We start from the raw sequence: 20,092 nt of genomic DNA on the forward strand, positions 1-20,092 counted from the left end.
GCTATAGTTTTACTCACGTAAGTAGGTAGCTCAAGTACTTACATGGAAACTAATTTCGTGCCAAATGTAAATTCCGCTATAGTTTTACTCACGTAAGTAGGTAGCTCAAGTACTTACATGATCAACTCACATCTATACTAATAAATAAAATTGGAGTGTCTGTCTGTAATTTCGAAATAATTACCTCATATTAAGCTCATGTGGTTATTTGAACGATACCAACACTGAATCACAGGTTTTTAAAATTTTTGTCTGTCTATCTGTCTGTTTGAAAAGGCTAATCTTTGGAACGGTTGAACCGATTTTGACGGGATTTTCACAGACAAGTAGAGGATTGACCAGGGTGTAACATAGGCTACTTTTTTAACCGACTTTCAAAAAGGGAGTTGTGTTTTTCTACCTATGTACGCCGATATCTCCGAGATTTCTGAACCGATTTGCGTCATTTCTTTTTTAATCGATAGAGGAACTTTGCGACATTGTTTCATAAAAAATTTGGATTCCAACTCCTCAATCCTGATGCTGCAGGGGATCTGACCAATCCACGCGGGCGAAGCTGCGGGCATCAGCTAGTTACCAGTAAAGCTGTCAATTAATTACGTACCTATAAGCTACTTACGTAAAACTTAGAAGTGTAATCGTGGCCTAAAGTTGAACCATACTTTGACTTGACAGTTGACACATAAAGCTAAAACGGTGAGTGATTTTTTGTAATTTATCCTTTATAAAGCTTCATTTACGCCAGAGCAACTTGGTTCGAGTTATGACACTGGTACTGATTCTGATGGCAACTAAATTTTACCGAATTTGCGTCTTTTTATTACCAATAGAATAAGAAATGGTCAGACAACTTAGCAATATACCTACTTATTCAGAATTATAATCATTTTAGTTTGGTGTAAAGATTGTGTAGGTACAAGAGAAAGTCGCATAGCAGCATGCTTGTCGAATGGTTGGCACATACAATAATTTAAAATTAAATTTTAAAATAAATTTAATTCGCACGGTGACATTTTGCAGTGCCGGATTACCCTTAAAATAGTTATTTTGTGTAGCTAAAGCAAGTGGCCATGAGTGATTTGATTGTAGTGCCTTGAATTTAAAATTCCGAAATTTTTGTATTTTATAGTCTAAACATACTATTAATTGAATTAATATCGCGCGTTTTAGTTATTTATTTACTTTAAAAAATGCTACCTACGCTTAGACTTAGGCCTATTGTATAATTGCTCAAAAATCGCCACATAATTTTAGTTAATTTTAAAGCTCTAGTTTTCTAGCAGTCACAAAGCGGCCACTATAATAGCGTTGAATGACGTCACTATTATAGCGTTGAATGACGTCACTGAAATATACACTATTGAAACGAGGTCGTATGGTCACAGTTCACGACAGCTATTAGTCCGCACAAAATGACTTCTCACGCGCCATTTTAACTGTAGGTATGGGTTAACAGCTGCTGTCATGTCAAAATTACGTTTCACATGGGTTCACCTTTAAAATAAGGGCTAAAATCGTACTTTTGACATGAGATAATAATATTTGACACAAAGTTAAAAGTTTAGAGGCTCGATAGCTCAATGGTTGCGAGCGGACTGAATTCCGAAAGGTCGGCGGTTCAAACCACACCCGTTGCACTATTGTCGTACCCACTCCTGGCACAAGCTTTACGCTTAATTGGAGGGGAAAGGGGAGTATTAGTCATAATTAGCATGGCTAATATTCTTTTTAAAAAAAATAGCGTGTAAGAACTCATTTTTTAAGCATGATAATATTGCGTTGTTTACGCGTTTGTGAGAGAATGATTACTTTAGTTCGGCTAAAGAGAAATAAATTAGTATCGTAGAGCTCCGCTTTGTGATAGCACCGCTTAATCTATAAAACCAGAGTTACGAAAATGGTGAGGCATGTTCTGTGATAAATTTTTGTTTGGTGGGGTCTCTGTATACCTAACTATATATACCTAAGTATTTTCAATAATATTGGAGTTTATGGTTATAATAATGTAATTATTAGATACATTGTGTTTTATGGAAAATAATATTAGGTACTAGTACCTATCTTGTTAACGAATGCAATTCACAGATAGTTTCCACTTGGGTCCAGTTAAACTTAGTTTGCTTTGGCCTTCAATAAAAGCCAAATAGATTACGCAAATCAGGGTCTATTATAATAATATGTCTGTCTCCATAAATTACACAGACTCATCAAGCAGTAAAACATAGAGATAAGAAGAGAGCTTTATTATATCGTGTTCTCGATGGAATTTTAATTTTATAAGCGTACCACGCATGGACCATGCGTGGTCCACGCGTCATACTTTCTTTCAATTAATGTTCAAAATTCCACAGTAAGAACACAATATAAAGCTCACATACCCATGCTTTAGTCGAGTCTGTGTTATGTGTATAAAGTAACCATAACTAACTTTAACCATCTTTCATGCAACTAGATTTAAGTGTCGAGACAGTTGATCTGCAAGCTGACTGTAAAATTGCAGTTTGGATGCGTTTATATGTAGGTAATTGGCAGAACTGCTTTGCAACTGCCTTTTCGCGTGCAGTTTTCCAGTGTCTCATCTGTACTCAAATTGAACGCAGACTGTTGTTGGTCTACTGCATTAAAACTGAATTTTTTTTTTTTCTTTACATCTGGCTTTACTCTGATTAGCCAATGTCAAGTTTGTGATATTTTCAAGTTATTGAATTTATACAAGTATGGACTCCGTCTGCGCCGGCGCCCGCCGACATACGCGCGGCGCCCCTTTGGAGCGCTTCCCAGTCAGTTCCACCACCAAAAAACACCAACTAACACAAAAACCATCCACTCTTAACAAAAAAAAAACACTCCAAACAAGCACAGCACGCGTGCCAGCAAACGCCATCGCAGACGAAGTCCAACTGAAATTTTACAGTCCAAATGCATTTTGCGTATTATGTGTCTATAATAAGTAGATACAAAGGCGTTGACAATCATACACATAGAAATTTTTATATTATTTGATAAGTGTTGACTTATTTACGCCTGCATTTTATAGTAAAAAATGGTTGAGTAAAGGCAAACTATAATACTCCTGTCTTTATTTTCTTTCTGCGGTATTTCGATCTTAGCGTTAAAAAATGTACAAATCTTAGTACAAAATATTTTGATTAAGGGTGAGTTAGTATACCCAGTACTTAACATCAATAACCCTGGAAAACTTAATAATTAATCATAGTAAGTGTAAAATTTTATTTTCATTTGTAAATAATAACAGTCGAGTCTAGAATGTGTTATTTTTACAGTTATATTATTGTTTTTTTATATGTAATTTTTGACTGAAGTTTCTTCAGTTTGATGCATTTCCAAATGTAACTAAATATAATTAATTTTCTAGTATCAAAGATTGGTTGGTATTTTACTTTTTAAGTTTTTACTATTATTTTATAATAAAAAAATATGTTGATAATAATGATTATTTCATTTTTGATCCTTATATTCTAAGAAAAATGGGATAAAAATAAAGATCATTAAGTAAATGCAAATGTGTTTATTTAAAAAATTGCCTCCTTATGATTACATTTTTACATTAAGTAACTATAAAATATTAATAAGTAAGTTTATCATACAGAATTATACATGGAAATTATATTCAACTAATCAAGCAGTTGACAATTCAATTGCAGATAGAATATGACAACTGGAAGACACCTTGAGAATTTTAGAGCAGTCAGTAGATATACACGGTATTATGTGTTGACACTGCTCGATCAAACGGAGGCTTAGAGCGGTCGCGACTGCTCGAGCGGTCTCGTGTATGACGATGAAGAGAAGATTGTAATTTGCCATGCAGTCACAATATGAAGTGGTCAGTCAAACCTTAAGATCTTCGCATGTTACACAGACTCCACACTGTTCAAATTATAACTTTGATCGCCACGCGTGGACCATGCGTGATCCACGCATAGCAGACTATTTTCAATTAAATTTTGAAAATTCTGCCATAAGGAACATAAAGCTCACATTTCCATGCTTTGCCGTGAGTTGAGTCCATGCGAAGACCTTTAAGCTGCTTGTCTCTGGCCGCTCTTAATCATAACTAATCATCTTCCTCAAACAGCATCTGCAGCAGTTCCCGATTACAACACTGGCTACCCTCCAGCCTCTGCACTCCCTTCCATTTGATTAAAGTGGGGATTACCATCAACTTCGTTCGGCTGTCTGTCCTGAACGGACACGCTCTGTCTTTCCAGCTGAAAAAATCAACAAAGAACGAATTATAATCCATCCCTACTTAATATTATAGTGCGAAAGTGTCGCACTTGGTCGGTTTTTTTGCATGAATATAATTACAGATTTGTAGAGTAACATAGATTACTTTTTACCCCCGAAAAACAAACGGTTCCTGCAGGATGGCAGGCCATTCTGACTAACTAAAATCCACGTGGAGAAAGTCACTGTATTTTTGGGTCAAGAAAGACCTTTAGACTTTGAAAGTAGGTTCTCTCTATCATGCCAACTCTCACTTTTTCTGAAACTTTACCCAATAATAAAACTATTGCAGATCAGCCAATAAATCATATTAATCAATTCAAAAAACCATCAGCATCCTAATTAATAGTAATTTAAGTATTTCTTACTATTTTTTATTATTAGCTTATTAAATTTTATAAGTGTATCACTTGCAAAAATAAAACAGAGTCCATTAGGATCACTTCCGCTGTTTGTCTGATTTTAACATCTTGTGTAACATTGATATATCTCTGACACATTTCATACTTTAGCACGAGACGTAAAATGTGTGCCATCTAGGTCGTGACACTGTTACTATCTTTTAGTTTGTGAATTTCGCTGTGATGAATTTAATCTATTTAAACAAAATTAAGGTGGACAGGTCCCTTGCAGCACCAGGATTCAGAAGTTGGAGTCCAAATTTTTCATGGGGCAGTGTCTCTATTGATTAAAAAAACATTACCTATGCAAAAAAGGACAAATTTTGTTTTTCTACCCATGTACACAGAAATCTCCGAGATTTCTGAACCGATTTGCGTAATAAACAATTCGGTAGTTTTATCAATGTTAACATTTATGACATTCAGAAATTTAGTATGACCACTGATCAGCATGAAGGTTATGAAATTATGATAACAATTCTTATCTTATCCTAAGGATATCACAAATGTGATAACTTTGCAAGTAACTATAAAAAGTAAAAAATAAAATACTCACTATTCCCTATCGCCAACATCAACATAAACAAATGTTACATCTTTTTTGACCTCTGATAGAAATGCTTTGACCACTGGCTCAGCTGTAAAATAAAATTGCAATGTATGAACACAAAGAATCTAAAATTCAAGGCATATTAAATTAAGTAAGTAAATATTTATTTGGAAAAATATGCTACAGACACATTGTGTCCAATTCTGTTTACACAATCCCTAGACAAAGGAATAATGTATGTTTAATTCAATAGTCTAATATCCTCTAATGTTAATAAGAAAACCTACAAAAGTTGTAAAGCCTGCTCAGGCTATTTGGTGTATTGAACATTTGGCATATGGCAAATATTCCAAGTGGTCCAGTGTACATGGCCACTTGAAGTTTTAATTCTTATGACACATTGGCTGAGTGCATTGACTGAGTATTATTATTGGACCAATATGAACAAGGCATAAAGCTTTTACCCATTTGACAGTAAATACACCAACTTCTACCATTCTCCTTTTTACTACCAGAAAATAGTAAATACACATTCTTCTTTGACTTTAAATTTGAAACAAAATTAACAAATTCATTATAATTATTTACTGTATGAATTGTCACTTTATTTTTAACCATTCTGCAACAGCTAAATGTATTTAAATTAAAGAAACAATTTAATTTTTAATTTAAATTTTAAATTATGTAATTAATTAATTAATTTGGTATTCAATTACATTCAAAAGGAACCAAATGACAAATGTCATGAAATAGAAAGGTGTCATGTGTAAATTATTATGTATGCGAAAACTATTTGATAAAAAAAAATAGTTCATAACCCAAGTTCATAACATGTATGTAACATTGAAATTGAAATTCAATGATAAAAAGGTCAAGGAAACATAATATTCTTCAGTTTTGAATCATGCTACCATTACCGACGGTTAGAGAGGGTAAAGGGGGAGGGGGAGGTCACCCTCCCACAAATTGCTGGAGATGCATAGGTTTTTTATTTTATAAATGTCTGACCTATTGGTCAAGTAAACATTATTACTAAAAATGAACAATATTAGATATGCAAAGAGTCCAGGTGGGTTAGTAGGGCTTTGTTTCCCCTTTAATTAGCTTGAAGCCAGCTAGCCATCTCCCCCTTTAGTCCACTTGGTCTCGTAAGCTCACTTCCTTCAGAATCCTTTACACAAGCACTTCATAAGAACACTCTAGGACCCTAGGGGTAGAACAGACAATGAGGATTCAGGGTGCTTAGATTTTTGATCTGAGTCACATTTAGTTTAATCATATGTTACTTTATAAGTATCTTTTCGGCACGACTCCAGCAAATAAAATTGATGTTTGTTGGGGGTTACGTCTCTAAGTCCTCAGATTGTTTGTTTCTGGGCGGCTCTACAGAGTACAGACACGATTCGAAACCAGACTATTCTTCTTTCGAAAAAGTAATTAACAACTTACTGAGCGAATTAATTTATTACTAAACAAATGCCGTATATAAACTAGGTACCTAGGTACAATAGAATAGCATGAAATTATATATCAATTGGAATATCGTTGGATTATCCTCATTGCCAGAGATATCGATCGTTATGTTAATACATGATAGGGGACTGATTATCAAGTACTTACCTACAACACAATCAGGACACCAGCTATCGCCGTTCGGTAATTTTGAGCCGCTAAAATAAAACAATACTGTGGGTCCATTAGGTGCAATAGTTTCAGTATATTTTGTGAAGTCATCGAATCCTTTTAATACTACGTTCGTAACCATTTTAAAGTGAATCAATTCAAAAAATTAAGAACAAAGTTGATGAAAACAGGAAAGGTAACAGGTAAATAAATAAACTGCAAAGGTGAAAAACGGATGAAAATTGAAAACTTGCAAAAGTAAAAAGTCCACAGTCACAGAAAAGCAGAAAAGTTTACTTTATGACAGTGACAGGCCTGACGGACCTTTTTTTTCCTCTCTCGTCTAGCTTTCTGCTTTTCAAAGATTAGCCAATGTCAAGTTTGTAGTTATTTGTAACAAGTTAGTTATACTATACAAGTATGGACCCCGTCTGCGTCGGCGCTCGCCGACACACTCACGGTATCCCCTTAGAGTGCTTTCCAGTCAGTTTTAACAAAAAAAAAAAAAACACTCTAAAACGTAGGTACTCTGCCACGCCCGCCAGCTAACACCAACACAGACGAAGTCCGCTGACAGCACCACAGAATTCCATGGTGATTCCTAGGTGGCATCCGGATTCCTAATCTGTGCTAGGTGGCACGACCTCCGGATTCGTGGTCTGTGGGCACGACAGCAGAACCAACCGTCAGAAAGGCCCACAGGGACCACAGTCAATCAATGCAATATTATATGACAGTCGTGTATTATCTATGGTCGTCAGTCGTCACCGTGGAGTGGCAGGCAGACAAAAGTGACAGTTGACATTTGACAAAAACGACAGTTTAAACCATGTTTAAACATTTTAAACTTTGGAAATATTTGTTGTTGCTCTCTCTAAAATAATAAAAAGTCGTGTTTAATGACTATTGTTTCGTTGATTTGCAATTTGCATGTGTTGTGTTATAAATGCGGATGTCTTGACGGAATTACATCGTCATACAATAAAAAACAAGAATGGAAACAACAATACCATCGCAGACGCCCATGCGAGCAAGAACAATGGCAGAATTGTTACCGGGGATTAAAGGTACCAATTGCCATTTAATTGTGATTTTAACGTTATTATCCTTCAAGTCTTCTTTCTTTTAATGTTAATGACATATATTTGCCATGATGCACGCTTAGTGAAAGTTTTTACCTATTGTTTCTTTGGCCTTTCTCAGGTAAGACTGAAAATGCTTTCCTCCTGCAGGTTTACATTACATAAAAACATACATATGCAACATTTCTAAACCCATTTAAGTATTAGAACCCATTTAAGTATTAGAATTGTTTACTGTTTTATCAGTCAGCTAGATTCTCATTTTAAAGGCTTTTTCAATATGTTATCTAGTAAAGGCAACCAAAATTGAAGAGTTAACTCATTTAGAATTTAAATAACAAATCTTTGTTTCATCAAATTTATAAATAGCAATCCACCCCAGCTTTGCATGGATAGCATTGACCCATCTGAAAGCTTCCACACCATGGAAGCTCCCCAATGAGACAATTTTTTCTGACGTATCATTGTACCAATAGAATATTTTCACAAAATTTACATAAATTATATAACCTTCTTAAATAATCCCTCTTTCTAGTAGTAGTTTAGCTTGAACAAACATTAACTCAGCACAGCGGGGAACATTAATTTCTAATTTTTAGTGATAACTTTGACAAAACTTAATTATTCTAAATATATTATAAGTGACTAACAATTACATATGTACTTTTTCTTATTATTTTGCTCTATGGCTTTTATTTAATTATGTTTTTCAGCTCTTCTGTCCAAGGATACATTGCATATGATCACATTTAAGAATCAACAATCTTCATCTTCAAATATCTGTCAGACTCGGACAAATGAGAAAAATAAAAATATCAAACCAATGACTCTTGCAGAAATAAAAGGTAATGTTTTATGTGAAAATAGCTTATTTCTGTGACTTTGTCTGCATGGACTACACAATTTCTAACCCCTATTTTAGCCCCAAAAAATCCTTTGTGCCACACTGTGCAGCACCCTGTAATGCAATCCGGTTTTTAGAGTGTTCTTGCTTTCTATGTTTCAGCTTTAACAGGACCCACTCCTAGAAAATTTCCACAAGCAACAACTACTAAACCGAAGCCCTGGAACTCTTCAGTAAAGGTTGATAAGACTAAAATCCTCACTAAAGACGGCCAAATGAAGCATAGCACAGTGAGAAAAGAGCTTAATTTCCAACCTAAGCCAAAAGTAAGCACCATCAGCAATCTTCTTACCACTAAATTTTATTTAATTACTTACCATAAAAACTTCTGCTTAATCTCTTTTGGGTTCCGTACCTCAAAAGGAAAAAGAACATAACTAAAGAAGGCTATCTCAAAAACTAGACTAGTTAGGAATATGAAATTCAAATGAATCATACACTGTATTTAAACAACAAATACTGAAAACAACCATTTTTAGGGTTCCGTACCTCAAAAAGAAAAACGGAACCCTTATAGGATCACTTTGTTGTCTGTCTGTCTGTCTTGCAAGAAACCTATAGGGTACTTCCTGTTGACCTAGAATCATGAAATTTGGCAGGTAGGTAGGTCTTATAGCACAAGTACAGGAATAAATCTGAAAACCCCGAAAAAAAAAATTAAAATGTGTCTTAAATTTCAAAGTAAGATAACTATACCAATTGGGGTATCATATGAAAGGGCTTTACCTGTACACCCTAAAACAGATTTTTATTTATTTTTATGTATAATAGTTTTGATATATCGTGCAAAATGTTGGAAAAAATACTCGAGTACAGAAACCTCAGTGCGCGAGTCTGACTCGCACTTGGCCGGTTTTTCAAATAGTTTGTAAGCTGTGAGGAAAAAAACAAACATTTTATTGGATTTTCTTTCACGTTTTACTGTGGTGTTCTATCTAGCTCAGAAAAAATATTTCATACACCCAAAGTATGATGTTCATGATTATGTATGGAATCCTAAAAGAGCGAGGCCCGACTCGCACTTGACTGGTTTTCCCTTTTGAAATATAGAATCCCAAAAACTATTTATAATAATATGCTCTATTAATGTTGTTAACAGTCAGCCATCAACAATAAGCCGACCATGCCAGCTCCTGTGGTCAGGAAATCTTTTCACCCACAAGGTAAACATTAATTTGTTTATATAAATATAGATGATTCCGGCTACACTCATATGGTTAGTCAACATAAGCCCAACTGGTTTCGAACCCATCCGGGGTCCTATTCACAGGGACCCAGCTCGTAACACAGTAAACTGCCAGTTTAGTTAAAAATCTGAAAAATTCTAGGACATAGTAGGTAGCATGGAAGTTATAATATAAACAAAATGATCGCTATTGTGAGACCAATAATTGTTTAGTTATAGTTGACCAAAATAATGTGGTTGGTGAAAATTTTGTGTGGGAAAAATCACAGCAAAAATAGCTTCTGATTGTTATTTTTAAGATGGTTTTATAAGCCTACTTAATTTATTACTTAGCCTTATAAAACCCTACTTTAGAGTATTCTAACACCGAGTTGAGTTTTTCCAAATTGCATTTGTGGTTTCACAAAAATTTTGTGATGGCATGAAAATCTTAATCAGCCATAATTTGACTTTAAATGTTACAATATTGTTGCAGCCAAAGCCAGGGACTATGGCATATGTAGAATCAGTGGGGTGCACAAGATACCAGAAACACCTGCCTTTAATAAACCCAAACCAACATTCATTCCTCCACGTGAAGTAAAAACTGTTCCAAGAGTAAAAATTAATAATATTTCATTTAAATCCAATGACGACAGTTTTATACAGAAAGAGAAAGAGATAAACGATTTTGAAGAACAATCTAATGCTTTAGTCAAAGAACCTACTTTGGAAAAAAATTCAGTAATGTCACCATCCATTTCAACACCCTTTAAAGATTACAGAAATGTTAGAGATTACTTCAATCAAAGTGAAGCGGACAATTCGGTTCTATGGAATGATAACACTATAATGTCATTTGAAAAACCTTCAGACACCAAAGACGGTAAACGAGAGGAAAGTGTGATAGTGTCACTATGTGAAATGCTGAATAAAACTACTTTTACCAACTGCAATAACAATAATCAAGAACTCGGTGAATTAATGGAGGTTGAAAGAGAAACAGAAAATAATTTGAAAATGATTGATAATGTTATTGAAATGTTGCATAGTATGAAGAAGAAACAGTTTAAAACTTTGCAGCAAATCAGAAAGCTGAAACACAAGAAGTTAAAAACTAATGGGGCAGAAGAAAATAGTGCTGCTGATATGGCGAAGGAAAATATTGTCACTCATATGGCAAAAGAAAATAATGCCCCTCATAATATGGCAAAAGAAAATAATGCCATTCATATGACAAAAGAAAATAATGCCACTAAGATTGTAAAGGAAAATAATACCCCTTATGGGGCAAAAAAAAATAACGTCAAATTCGCTCTGACAGAAGAAAAAATCAGTCCCGACAAAAGCCCTATTACAAGTCGACCCACAGTTATTAAATCGAAATCGCCATCATACAAAATACCAAGGAAAAGTCTTTGTCTCAGGAAAAAAGTATTCTACAAATCGATGCCAAATATTAATTCCAATGGCATACAGACTCCAAATAAGAATAACGACAAAGCTCTTAACATGTACTTGCAGATAAAAGAGCAAATGACGTTTCTGAATACTCCATCGGCGAAACCTCGCACGGATGTCCCAGACACTCCTGCGATCACATCGCGCAATTTACAAAAACAACTGGATATGCTGTATAATTAATGCTGAAGAAACCGTTTACCTTCCCTCCCATGGGTTCGCCCGATCGCCGCTAACTCGACATTGACTTAGCGGCTAATACGCCGCTCAGAGTCCGCCAGCGGACAGTCAGCCGCTCACTGTTCACAGCGATATAACGCTGTCTCGTTTTAACATTGTTTTCAGCCAGAGCAAAATCAAATCAATAATAAATCTCAGTAAGGTTGAGATCTATAGAGCGCATTTTGACTTTACTTAGCCATAAGATACTGTTAAAACGAGACAGCGCTATACTGCTGACATAAAACCACCTCATTTTAACTGAAGCTTAAGTCTGAGCAAAGTCAAAGTATGCTGTATAGATCTCAACCTTACGGCCGTATTCACAATCATTACTATGAGGTCTCACAGTGCGCTCGAACGAATAGTGTAGGTTCCACCAATCAGATCATTGTAAATTGACGTGACACAGTAATCTCATTGGTGGAACCAACACTGTGCGTTCGAGCGCTCTATGAGACATAGTATAACTCGTGCGCATTAACATGGCACCTGGCACCTGGCTCGAAAACAACCCTCCTCCCACTTCCCAGCGCGATGTCTCGCTCTCGCCGTGCCGCCGCGCCGTGCGAGACCAGTAGCGGCACGGCGAGAGCGGGGCATCGCGCGGGGAAGTGGGAGGAGGGATTGTGTTCGAGCCAGGTGCCATGTTAATGCGCACGGGTAATAACGTTTGTGAATACGAGTGTTAGCCTCGATCGCCTGCGAGGTGGTTAGGTGCTGCGCACACGGTAGCAGCTGTTTGTGCTACCGGCAACTTGGAGCTAGCTGTTTTCGTATAATTTCGAGAAACCGCGCAGACTTACAACTTAAGTTGCGGGTTTCGGCGATCGAAATTATATGAAAATCGTTAAAACTGCTAGTTGTGAGTTGCCCGTTGCCGCAACAGTTGCTACCATGTGCGCAGCGCCTTAACGTTGCGCACACAAGTCCGTCAACGCTTATCAATACATTCCCTACTACAACCAAGGCTGAGCGGGTTTCATGAAAATATACCTACCTATCTCTTTCTAAGTGTAGACGGAGACGCGCACTAGGCGGACAGGTCGCGGTGACCAGTGAGATCCAGTTATCGTTCATAAATTTTAAAAACTGCGCGCATTTAACGGCACTTAGCCGCGGCAGGCGGTTCTATGCACACAGAGACAATTTTTGTCCGTAAATCTGTCTGTTTATCCCGCCTAATCTACGAAACGGCTGGACCGATTTCGACGGGAATTTAACTGGCAATGATGTTATTAGGAGTAACTAAGGCTATAGCTGAAGAATTCTTTTCTAAATAGTAAGTATAATACAATCCTTTGACTGTCTTTCACATAATAATGGGTGTATAATATTTTTTCGTGCATTTTTCATTTTTATTTAAAAGCAACTCGTGTAGTTAACTGAGAATTCTCGGCAGCTCCATTGGCCGCCTGGTCGTCGCGGCCTGGTCGCCTAGTGCGCGTCTACACTTACAGACGTATGACTGATTTACCATTATTAAAATACTTGACTATAGACTGTTTCAACGAATAGTTCCCATGGCGTTATGTTGGCCCCCACTGTCTGTATATGTCATTGGGTGGTCATTGGCACCATATTGGCATGAGAAGACGCATTTGATTTTCATTTCATTCATTCATGAAAATCAAATGAAAATAAACAAAATCTGTGTCTTCGCATGCCAATATGATGCCAATGACTTGGACAGACAGGGAAGCCAACATAAAGCCATAGGAACTATATGTTGAAACGATCTATACAGATTATTATTATACATAGGAGACATAGGATTAGAAAATAAAAGACTAAAGATAGATAACAAGAGATAAGCTTTCTGATAAAAAATATGCTTTTAACTTTATAATAGTAAGTATTTGTAACAGATTTTTTTTTATTTTTAACATTATTATGTAGTTTATTTAAGTAGTCTAGTTTCTAATTTTTTGAAAACATGTTACATTTTTTGAATACATACATGTGAACTGAATGTGAATACAATATTATGGCAATATATTTAAATAAATAAAGGTAATTACTTCTTACTTTTGAAACCAAATTAGTGTAAGTAGTTGATAAAATAATCATAATTGATAATAACTAAAATGATTACTGTATGAAATGTATTTAAAAGGAAATAGTTTTTGTAACTCTTATACTTAACAAAATTTTATAACAATATTAATACTTAATATATTTTCTTATTCTGCAAGAGCTACTGGTTAGTGGCCAATAACTGGCATTGTGTTTAAAATAAATGTATATTGATTGTAATGTAATTTTTAAAGACTATAATAAATTAAATAAATTTTAATTCATTAATATTATACCTAGTTTTTCAGTTTTTCTTTTTTTTTCTCTGGCTTTACAAAGATTAGCCAATGTCAAGTTTGTATGCAGGTAGTTATTTGTAACAAGTTAGTTAAACTATACAAGTATGGACCCCGTCTGCGCACGGCATACGCACGGCACCCCCTTAGAGCGCTTTCCAGTCACTTTTAACAAAAAAAAAAACAATCCAAAAAGGCAGAGCACGCCCGCCAGCTAACACCAATACAGACGAAGTCATGTTTTTCTTTGCTATTAGTAGGTATCTATTTTTAGAGTGTTAATAAGTATTTTGCCTTCAGCCTTTTTCCTAAGTCAGTGAACGAATTACATATTTACATATATACATACATACATAGACTGCTAAAATCATAACCCTTCCTTTTGGCTTTGCCGTAGTCGGGTAAAAAGTACAGAAATCGCGCTTCTAACATTATAGTTATTCAAAAATAAGCGCCATAACTAGCCACTCGGTAACATGCTAAATTAGGTATATCTGTGGCAAGACATAGGCAAAATGTCAAAATAGACCAAGTATTGCCAGTGGAATATGAGCTCCCCAATTTCAGGGACAGCTACCTATTATATCAACGCAAATCTAGTTTGATGTTATGTGCCCACGATGCGACATCATCTGCGTGGATATAAGTCTTTAATAATCCCGTGGGAACTCTTGGGATTTCCGGAATTTAAAGTAGCCATAAGTTCGTCTCCAGAATGCAAGCTATCACACTCTCCGTAATGGCAACCGTCAAATTCGGTTTTAAAGAATGGCCCTTGAAAAGATAACAAATAGCTAGATGTATACGTAGGTATAACACCTTTGAATTCTAGGGTTCCGTACCTCAAAAGATAAACGGAACCCTTATAGGATCACTTTGCTGTCTTTGTCCGTCTGTCGTGCTCTTAAGAAAACCTATAGGTCATCCTAGAATCATGATATTTGTCAGATAGTTAGGTCTTATAGCGCAAGTAAACGAAAAAATCGGAACACCGTGAATTTGTGGTTAGATAGGTACTTCACAAAAAAAATGTGACTAGCACTTGACTGGTTTTTTAATAAGTATGGATTAGTCCTTAAAAACTCCCGATTATTTTCATCATTTCAAAGCATCTGATATTTTATTAGTTTTAAAATTACGCATGCTGTAGCTTGCATCCATTTAACTGAACTGTAAACTTTTCGCTATACGCACTTGAGTGTACCTAATGATAGTTTAAAAAATCTTTTTGGGGTAAAATCAATATTCTGATCTGGCAGCCCTAGTTTTATTTCTATTTGTGAGTTTATTCAACTTTTTACATTACTGATTACGATTACATTTACTAGGTTGTTTGATTCCGTGTTATACCTACCAACTACCGATCGTAAATTGTAATTTTTATCATGTTTTGACAATAAACAGTTAGTTACAGAGTAGGTACCATCCCACTGTACGATTTCGTGATCTGTTTTTGCTTTGCTAATGATTAATGATAAGTGATAACATTATCATCACACAGTGAACATCGTCATTAGCAAGATAAATTGAAGAATAGAATTCGTAAACTAATTTTAGCAACTTAAAAGAATATTTCCAAAAACTTTCTATAAAAATGTCGTTATCTAAGCCCATAATGAATCTAGTGGCGTCGTACTTACAGAACTTGTATTTGCATCCTATCAGGACTAAAGCTATAACGAGGTGAGTCCTTTTAAAAGCTTTTTGTCGTATTTAGCATGACTTGCTGTTTTTTTGACTGTTTATATAATCTTAAAGTTCAAAGTGCATTTAGTTTAGGCCTAAACTAACAGTAAATTGTACACACCTTGGGATTGTCAGTTTTATAAATAAAAAGCGGTGATAGCCTAGTGGATGGTGATTCGATTTTAGCCTCCTATTCCTGGGGTCGAATCTGGGCATACACTACTTCTCGGAATAGTAAATACAGTGAAGGAAAACATGGTCTATCTATGTAAAAATAAATCTATCAATTTGCACTTGGCCAGTGTGGTTTAAACCCTACTCATTTTGAGAGAAGACCCATGCTACGTAGTGGCCCGACAATGATTGAACTTGAAGATGATTGTTAGTCTACTAATAAATAATTATCAAATCACTTTTTTTCAGCTGTGTAGTTGGTTCTGCAGGCAGCATAGCCTCACAGCTAGTTTCTGGTGATACTGTAAGACTTGATCCAGTTTTGGCCTTTGGCTTGTATGGGTAAGTAGGTATTTAAGTACTTACCTACTTAATGGTTATGAAAATTAAACTCATTCTGAATTTTTTTGGTGTTGACTTATCTAGTTAATCTAGTTATACATTATAAGAACAAATTATTTTTGTTGATCTACATAATAACATCAGCTATTAACAATACTAGACACATACTCAATAAAAGTAAACTGAATCAAGTTTGGTTTGTATATTCTTATAGTTTAGATTGATTCAGGCCAATTAAAAATTATACATACTCAACTGTTTTTATAGCTTCATTTTATTACCTCATTTTTAGTTCAAAAATGAGATAATACTTTGAACTGAATAACTAACTACTAACTAAAAACTGTAACTGTAGCATAATTTAATATACTTTCAGGTTAATATTCGGTGGCACTGTACCACATTACTTCTACGAGTTCATAGAAAGAGTGTTCCCACGAGAGACATCAGCATTCCCCTTGGCCAAGAAGCTGTTATTTGAAAGACTGATATTCGCCCCGTTCATGCAAGCGTTCTCTCTGTACACACTAGCTAGACTTGAGGGCAAGAATCATAAGGCTGCGTTGAAGCAGTTGACTGCATTGTACTTCACAGTGTTGGAAGCCAATTGGAAGTGGCTGACGTTGTTCCAGATTATCAATATGGCATTTATTCCACCCATGGTGAGTTGAGACTGTTTTTTATACTTTAAAATTTTATGCAGCAACTAGCCTATGCATGGAATAGAATAGATTTTTATTCAAGTAGGCTTTTAAGTGATTTTAAATCGTCAAAATAATTTACCACTGGGGACTTATGGGACTTCTTTGTGTGGTTGACACCAATTTCAAAGCCCTATTTTACCCCCTTAGGGGTTGAATTTTCAAAAATCCTTTTGTAGCAGATGTCTATGTCATAATAGCCATCCGAAGCCATATGGGCCTGTGTATTGAGCATTCTAAAATAGAAAACCCTTAATTGCATTTTTATTTCCTTATATTAATCATTATCCTTCTATGTATATAAATCGTTAATATGGTGGTTCATCAATATATTATGTACAACCTATTTATAAGTTTTATTACCTCATAAAACAATTTTTCCTTATTTCAGCTTCGAGTATTATTCATGAATCTCGTTGGCTTCGGCTGGGCGATGTTTGTGGCTTCAAAGAGGAGACAACAGAGTAAAAGAAAGGACTAAATAACAGATTAAAAAGGATAAAGTGGGCTATTGATTTATTACATAAGAATATCTAAAGAATTTGAATTTATTGGCTATTTCACATCAAGTGTTAAATCCTAACTTAATAAATCTAATGTAATAAGTGAACAGCCCTGAGCAATAGCCTATATTGAGTATACTCAAATCATAAAACTATAAATCAGAAGTGGTGCCATCCTTTTTTGCAAGAAATAAATAAATACAGAAGAGCATGGCACTACTTTTAGATCTTTAGTATTTGTGTAATTAGCTTGTGATGATGGTGGTGGATGTAAAAATATTTTTTATACTTACCTGGGAGACATATTTTTATACCTAGTTATTTTGTCGTTTTTATCTGAATTTGTGATATAAGATGACTTTGAATTTGTTTATCTCTAATGATAAAACTTATGGGCATTTAAACATTACATGTAATTATTTTTTATATATTTTTAAGCATCTATGACATTGTTACATCAAAAAATCCAAGGCACAAAATTTGTTTTTAGATATTCTACTTTAAATTTAAGAATATCTAAAAAGGAACTCTGTGTGGCTTAAATCCTTTATACATAACAATGGTCTTTACTAGAGAACAATATATTGATAGTATTATTTAGTTCAATTCGTCTCAAATAGTAAACTTTATATTCATCCTAAATATACTGAAGCACATTCTAAGGAAATCATGCTGGATTTTATTCTTGTCGACATAGTTTTGTTTTGTGAAAACATATTGTGATTGATCCAAGTTAAAATATAAAAATGTGTGATATATTTTGGAAATATTTACATTCCTCTATGGCCATAAGTGCAATTAAATAAATAATATAGGGAAAAAAGGTGCAATAAAAGTGTTTTATAAATATTAGGTACTTTATTTGACAACAGCAAAAATCTAATATTTCTGAATATTCGCCGTCGCGTCGTCGATATCGAATCGACTATCAAATGCTGTATAAAGCCTCATTAACATGTCGAGAGTTTTTCGTGTCAAAAATGTTATGAAAAAGTAACTATAAATATTATAATGTTGCAAGTAGAATTATCTCAATTAGTGGGAAAACGACAATCGTCTTTTTTGTCATTAACAGTGCGCTCACAACAAATACATCAGACCGTTCCCTATAACTTGCCCCTGACGTCATGTTGGCACCATTGCAAATCACACAATAATAAACCCTAAATTCTAAGGAATGAATTCAAACAATGCAATGGTGCCAACATGAGTTCAGTTTGGTTTGCGCACACTTTGCCATAGTAATAATTACTACTAGTTACATAATTACTAGGTAGTTCGTACCTTGTAACCCAACGGGCATAAACTCTTTTCATGTAAATCAGGCTTTAGCGATGAAAAACTTTGTTACTTACATTATTTATAATAAATTAATATATTTAATGATCATTATTCGAGTATTTTATTTACTAAATATAGTCACGTTTTCATTTATTGCTTTGGTATCCCAAATTTAAGTTGCTTTACAATGATTCCATTGTAGTGATCGTTATATAAACTTTATATTGGTAGGTACTATGGTTATGATGTACACAAATCTTTAAATTAAACTAAATTAAGATCTGTTTATTTTAGAGATTTGGTACCTCCAAATTAGCACTACTGTAGCCACCCCAGTATTTTTAAGGTCCAGAATAAGAGAACATTCAAGTAAGTAATTTTACAACCTGGTATAGGTACATGAATTGCAAAAATAGGTGCATAGTCATATTTTTAATCGGTTACCAAAGTTTTTAAAACAGCACAAGTTTGGAATGTTTTTTTAAATATGTTTTTTAATGTTGATGGTCTTTGCAACTATAATAACTTTTCAGAGGGTTGACCGAGAATCAATAAAATGACTCAACTCTCCTCGGTTTACCCTAATAATATAATAAGTGCTATACTTTCGTTACAACTTTTATTGTAAAAAATATTATAAGTAGGTACATATAGGATTTATCAAATTAATCCAATTCCTTAGATAGCAGAAACCATGTTTTCTCTTGACTAGATGGTTATAGGTTTCACATTATATCCAAAACACACATTACCAACATTTATAATATGATTTAATAAATTAGATTTTAGAAGTGTACAGGCTTCTATGATTTATTTTTATATACTTACTTACCTACCTTTAAATAAAGTTGGTACACATTTCTTGTAATAACAAGAACTATGAAGACACCTACCTATTTAAAAGTGGATTGAGATTTCCGTACACATAATAGGTATTTACAAAAAATATAAGCAAAATAAAAAATAAATTAGTTGTCAAATAAACTAGAAAACGACCAAAACAATTTAGTGTAAATATCCTTTTGAATTGAATAAATATATTGCACGTATTATCCTAAATGTAAAAATAAGCATTCTTATATATTTAAGACTAGAGTATTATTGTTACTTGGAATGATGAGTATTAAAATTATCAACAAATAAAAAATATAAAAATGACTAGGTAGCGTTTTAAAAAAAAAAACAACAATATTTAAGTTGGGAATCTGAACCTAACTTAATTGTAGAATGTAATCAACATCGAATACGAAGTTTGCCGAGCAGCATAATAAAAGTTATCTTAAATTAAAATAAATTAGTCTAAATGTGAATGCGTATCTAGACGCGCCGCATGTGCCGCAGTCATCACATTTTAAGGCCGATTCACACCCATTGCGTATGCAACACGTACCTACACGTGACACGTGCGTAGTGACGCGTGTAAATCCGTAGACATAA

At 34.5% G+C, this 20,092-nt stretch overlaps 3 protein-coding genes and 1 long non-coding RNA gene across 5 annotated transcripts; 3 read left to right on the forward strand and 1 right to left on the reverse strand.

Annotated features, from left to right (window-relative positions):
* The first annotated feature begins 578 nt into the window (after positions 1-578).
* LOC123880979 lies at positions 579-2,626 on the forward strand. The gene is made up of 2 exons (XR_006799386.1): positions 579-1,384; positions 1,801-2,626. It is a non-coding gene; the product is annotated as an uncharacterized LOC123880979 (long non-coding RNA).
* An 888-nt stretch (positions 2,627-3,514) lies between these two features.
* LOC123880978 (thioredoxin domain-containing protein 17-like) lies at positions 3,515-7,108 on the reverse strand. Its single transcript, XM_045929436.1, has 3 exons — positions 6,823-7,108; positions 5,209-5,290; positions 3,515-4,232 (listed from the first exon to the last, which is right to left on the reverse strand). Exons 1-3 carry the CDS (start codon positions 6,965-6,967, stop codon positions 4,079-4,081), a joined length of 381 nt encoding a protein of 126 aa, XP_045785392.1. The 5' UTR covers positions 6,968-7,108; the 3' UTR covers positions 3,515-4,078.
* Positions 7,109-7,642: 534 nt separating this feature from the next.
* On the forward strand, positions 7,643-11,681 carry LOC123880972. Of its 2 annotated transcripts, XM_045929430.1 has the most exons (6): positions 7,643-7,892; positions 8,621-8,752; positions 8,914-9,077; positions 9,911-9,974; positions 10,473-11,195; positions 11,277-11,681. In XM_045929430.1, the coding sequence occupies exons 1-6, from the start codon at positions 7,820-7,822 to the stop codon at positions 11,618-11,620; spliced, it is 1,500 nt and encodes a 499-aa protein (XP_045785386.1). In that variant the 5' UTR covers positions 7,643-7,819; the 3' UTR covers positions 11,621-11,681. The 2 variants fall into 2 exon arrangements, with proteins under 2 accessions (XP_045785386.1, XP_045785385.1); XM_045929429.1 differs by having other exon boundaries at positions 7,644-7,892; positions 10,473-11,681.
* Positions 11,682-15,230: 3,549 nt separating this feature from the next.
* Positions 15,231-18,766, forward strand: LOC123880977 (peroxisomal membrane protein 2). The gene is made up of 4 exons (XM_045929435.1): positions 15,231-15,651; positions 16,078-16,170; positions 16,547-16,832; positions 17,263-18,766. Exons 1-4 carry the CDS (start codon positions 15,563-15,565, stop codon positions 17,350-17,352), a joined length of 558 nt encoding a protein of 185 aa, XP_045785391.1. The 5' UTR covers positions 15,231-15,562; the 3' UTR covers positions 17,353-18,766.
* Positions 18,767-20,092: the final 1,326 nt, after the last annotated feature.

Source organism: Maniola jurtina, chromosome 3 (genome assembly GCF_905333055.1).
Source record: "Maniola jurtina chromosome 3, ilManJurt1.1, whole genome shotgun sequence".
Taxonomy (NCBI): Eukaryota; Metazoa; Arthropoda; class Insecta; order Lepidoptera; family Nymphalidae; genus Maniola; species Maniola jurtina.

Excerpts from the sequence above, each read along its gene's own strand:
- LOC123880977 (XM_045929435.1), top strand. The coding sequence starts at position 15,563 with ATGTCGTTATCTAAGCCCATAATGAATCTAGTGGCGTCGTACTTACAG. Across the intron at positions 15,652-16,077 it reads AGGACTAAAGCTATAACGAG|CTGTGTAGTTGGTTCTGCAG; the intron begins GTGAGTCCTTTT and ends ACTTTTTTTCAG. Across the intron at positions 16,833-17,262 it reads TGGCATTTATTCCACCCATG|CTTCGAGTATTATTCATGAA; the intron begins GTGAGTTGAGAC and ends TCCTTATTTCAG.
- LOC123880978 (XM_045929436.1), bottom strand. The coding sequence starts at position 6,967 with ATGGTTACGAACGTAGTATTAAAAGGATTCGATGACTTCACAAAATAT. Across the intron at positions 5,291-6,822 it reads GTGTCCTGATTGTGTTGTAG|CTGAGCCAGTGGTCAAAGCA; the intron begins GTAAGTACTTGA and ends TTTATTTTACAG. Across the intron at positions 4,233-5,208 it reads GATGTTGGCGATAGGGAATA|CTGGAAAGACAGAGCGTGTC; the intron begins GTGAGTATTTTA and ends TGATTTTTTCAG.
- LOC123880972 (XM_045929429.1), top strand. The coding sequence starts at position 7,820 with ATGGAAACAACAATACCATCGCAGACGCCCATGCGAGCAAGAACAATG. Across the intron at positions 7,893-8,620 it reads ATTGTTACCGGGGATTAAAG|CTCTTCTGTCCAAGGATACA; the intron begins GTACCAATTGCC and ends TATGTTTTTCAG. Across the intron at positions 9,975-10,472 it reads GAAATCTTTTCACCCACAAG|CCAAAGCCAGGGACTATGGC; the intron begins GTAAACATTAAT and ends ATATTGTTGCAG.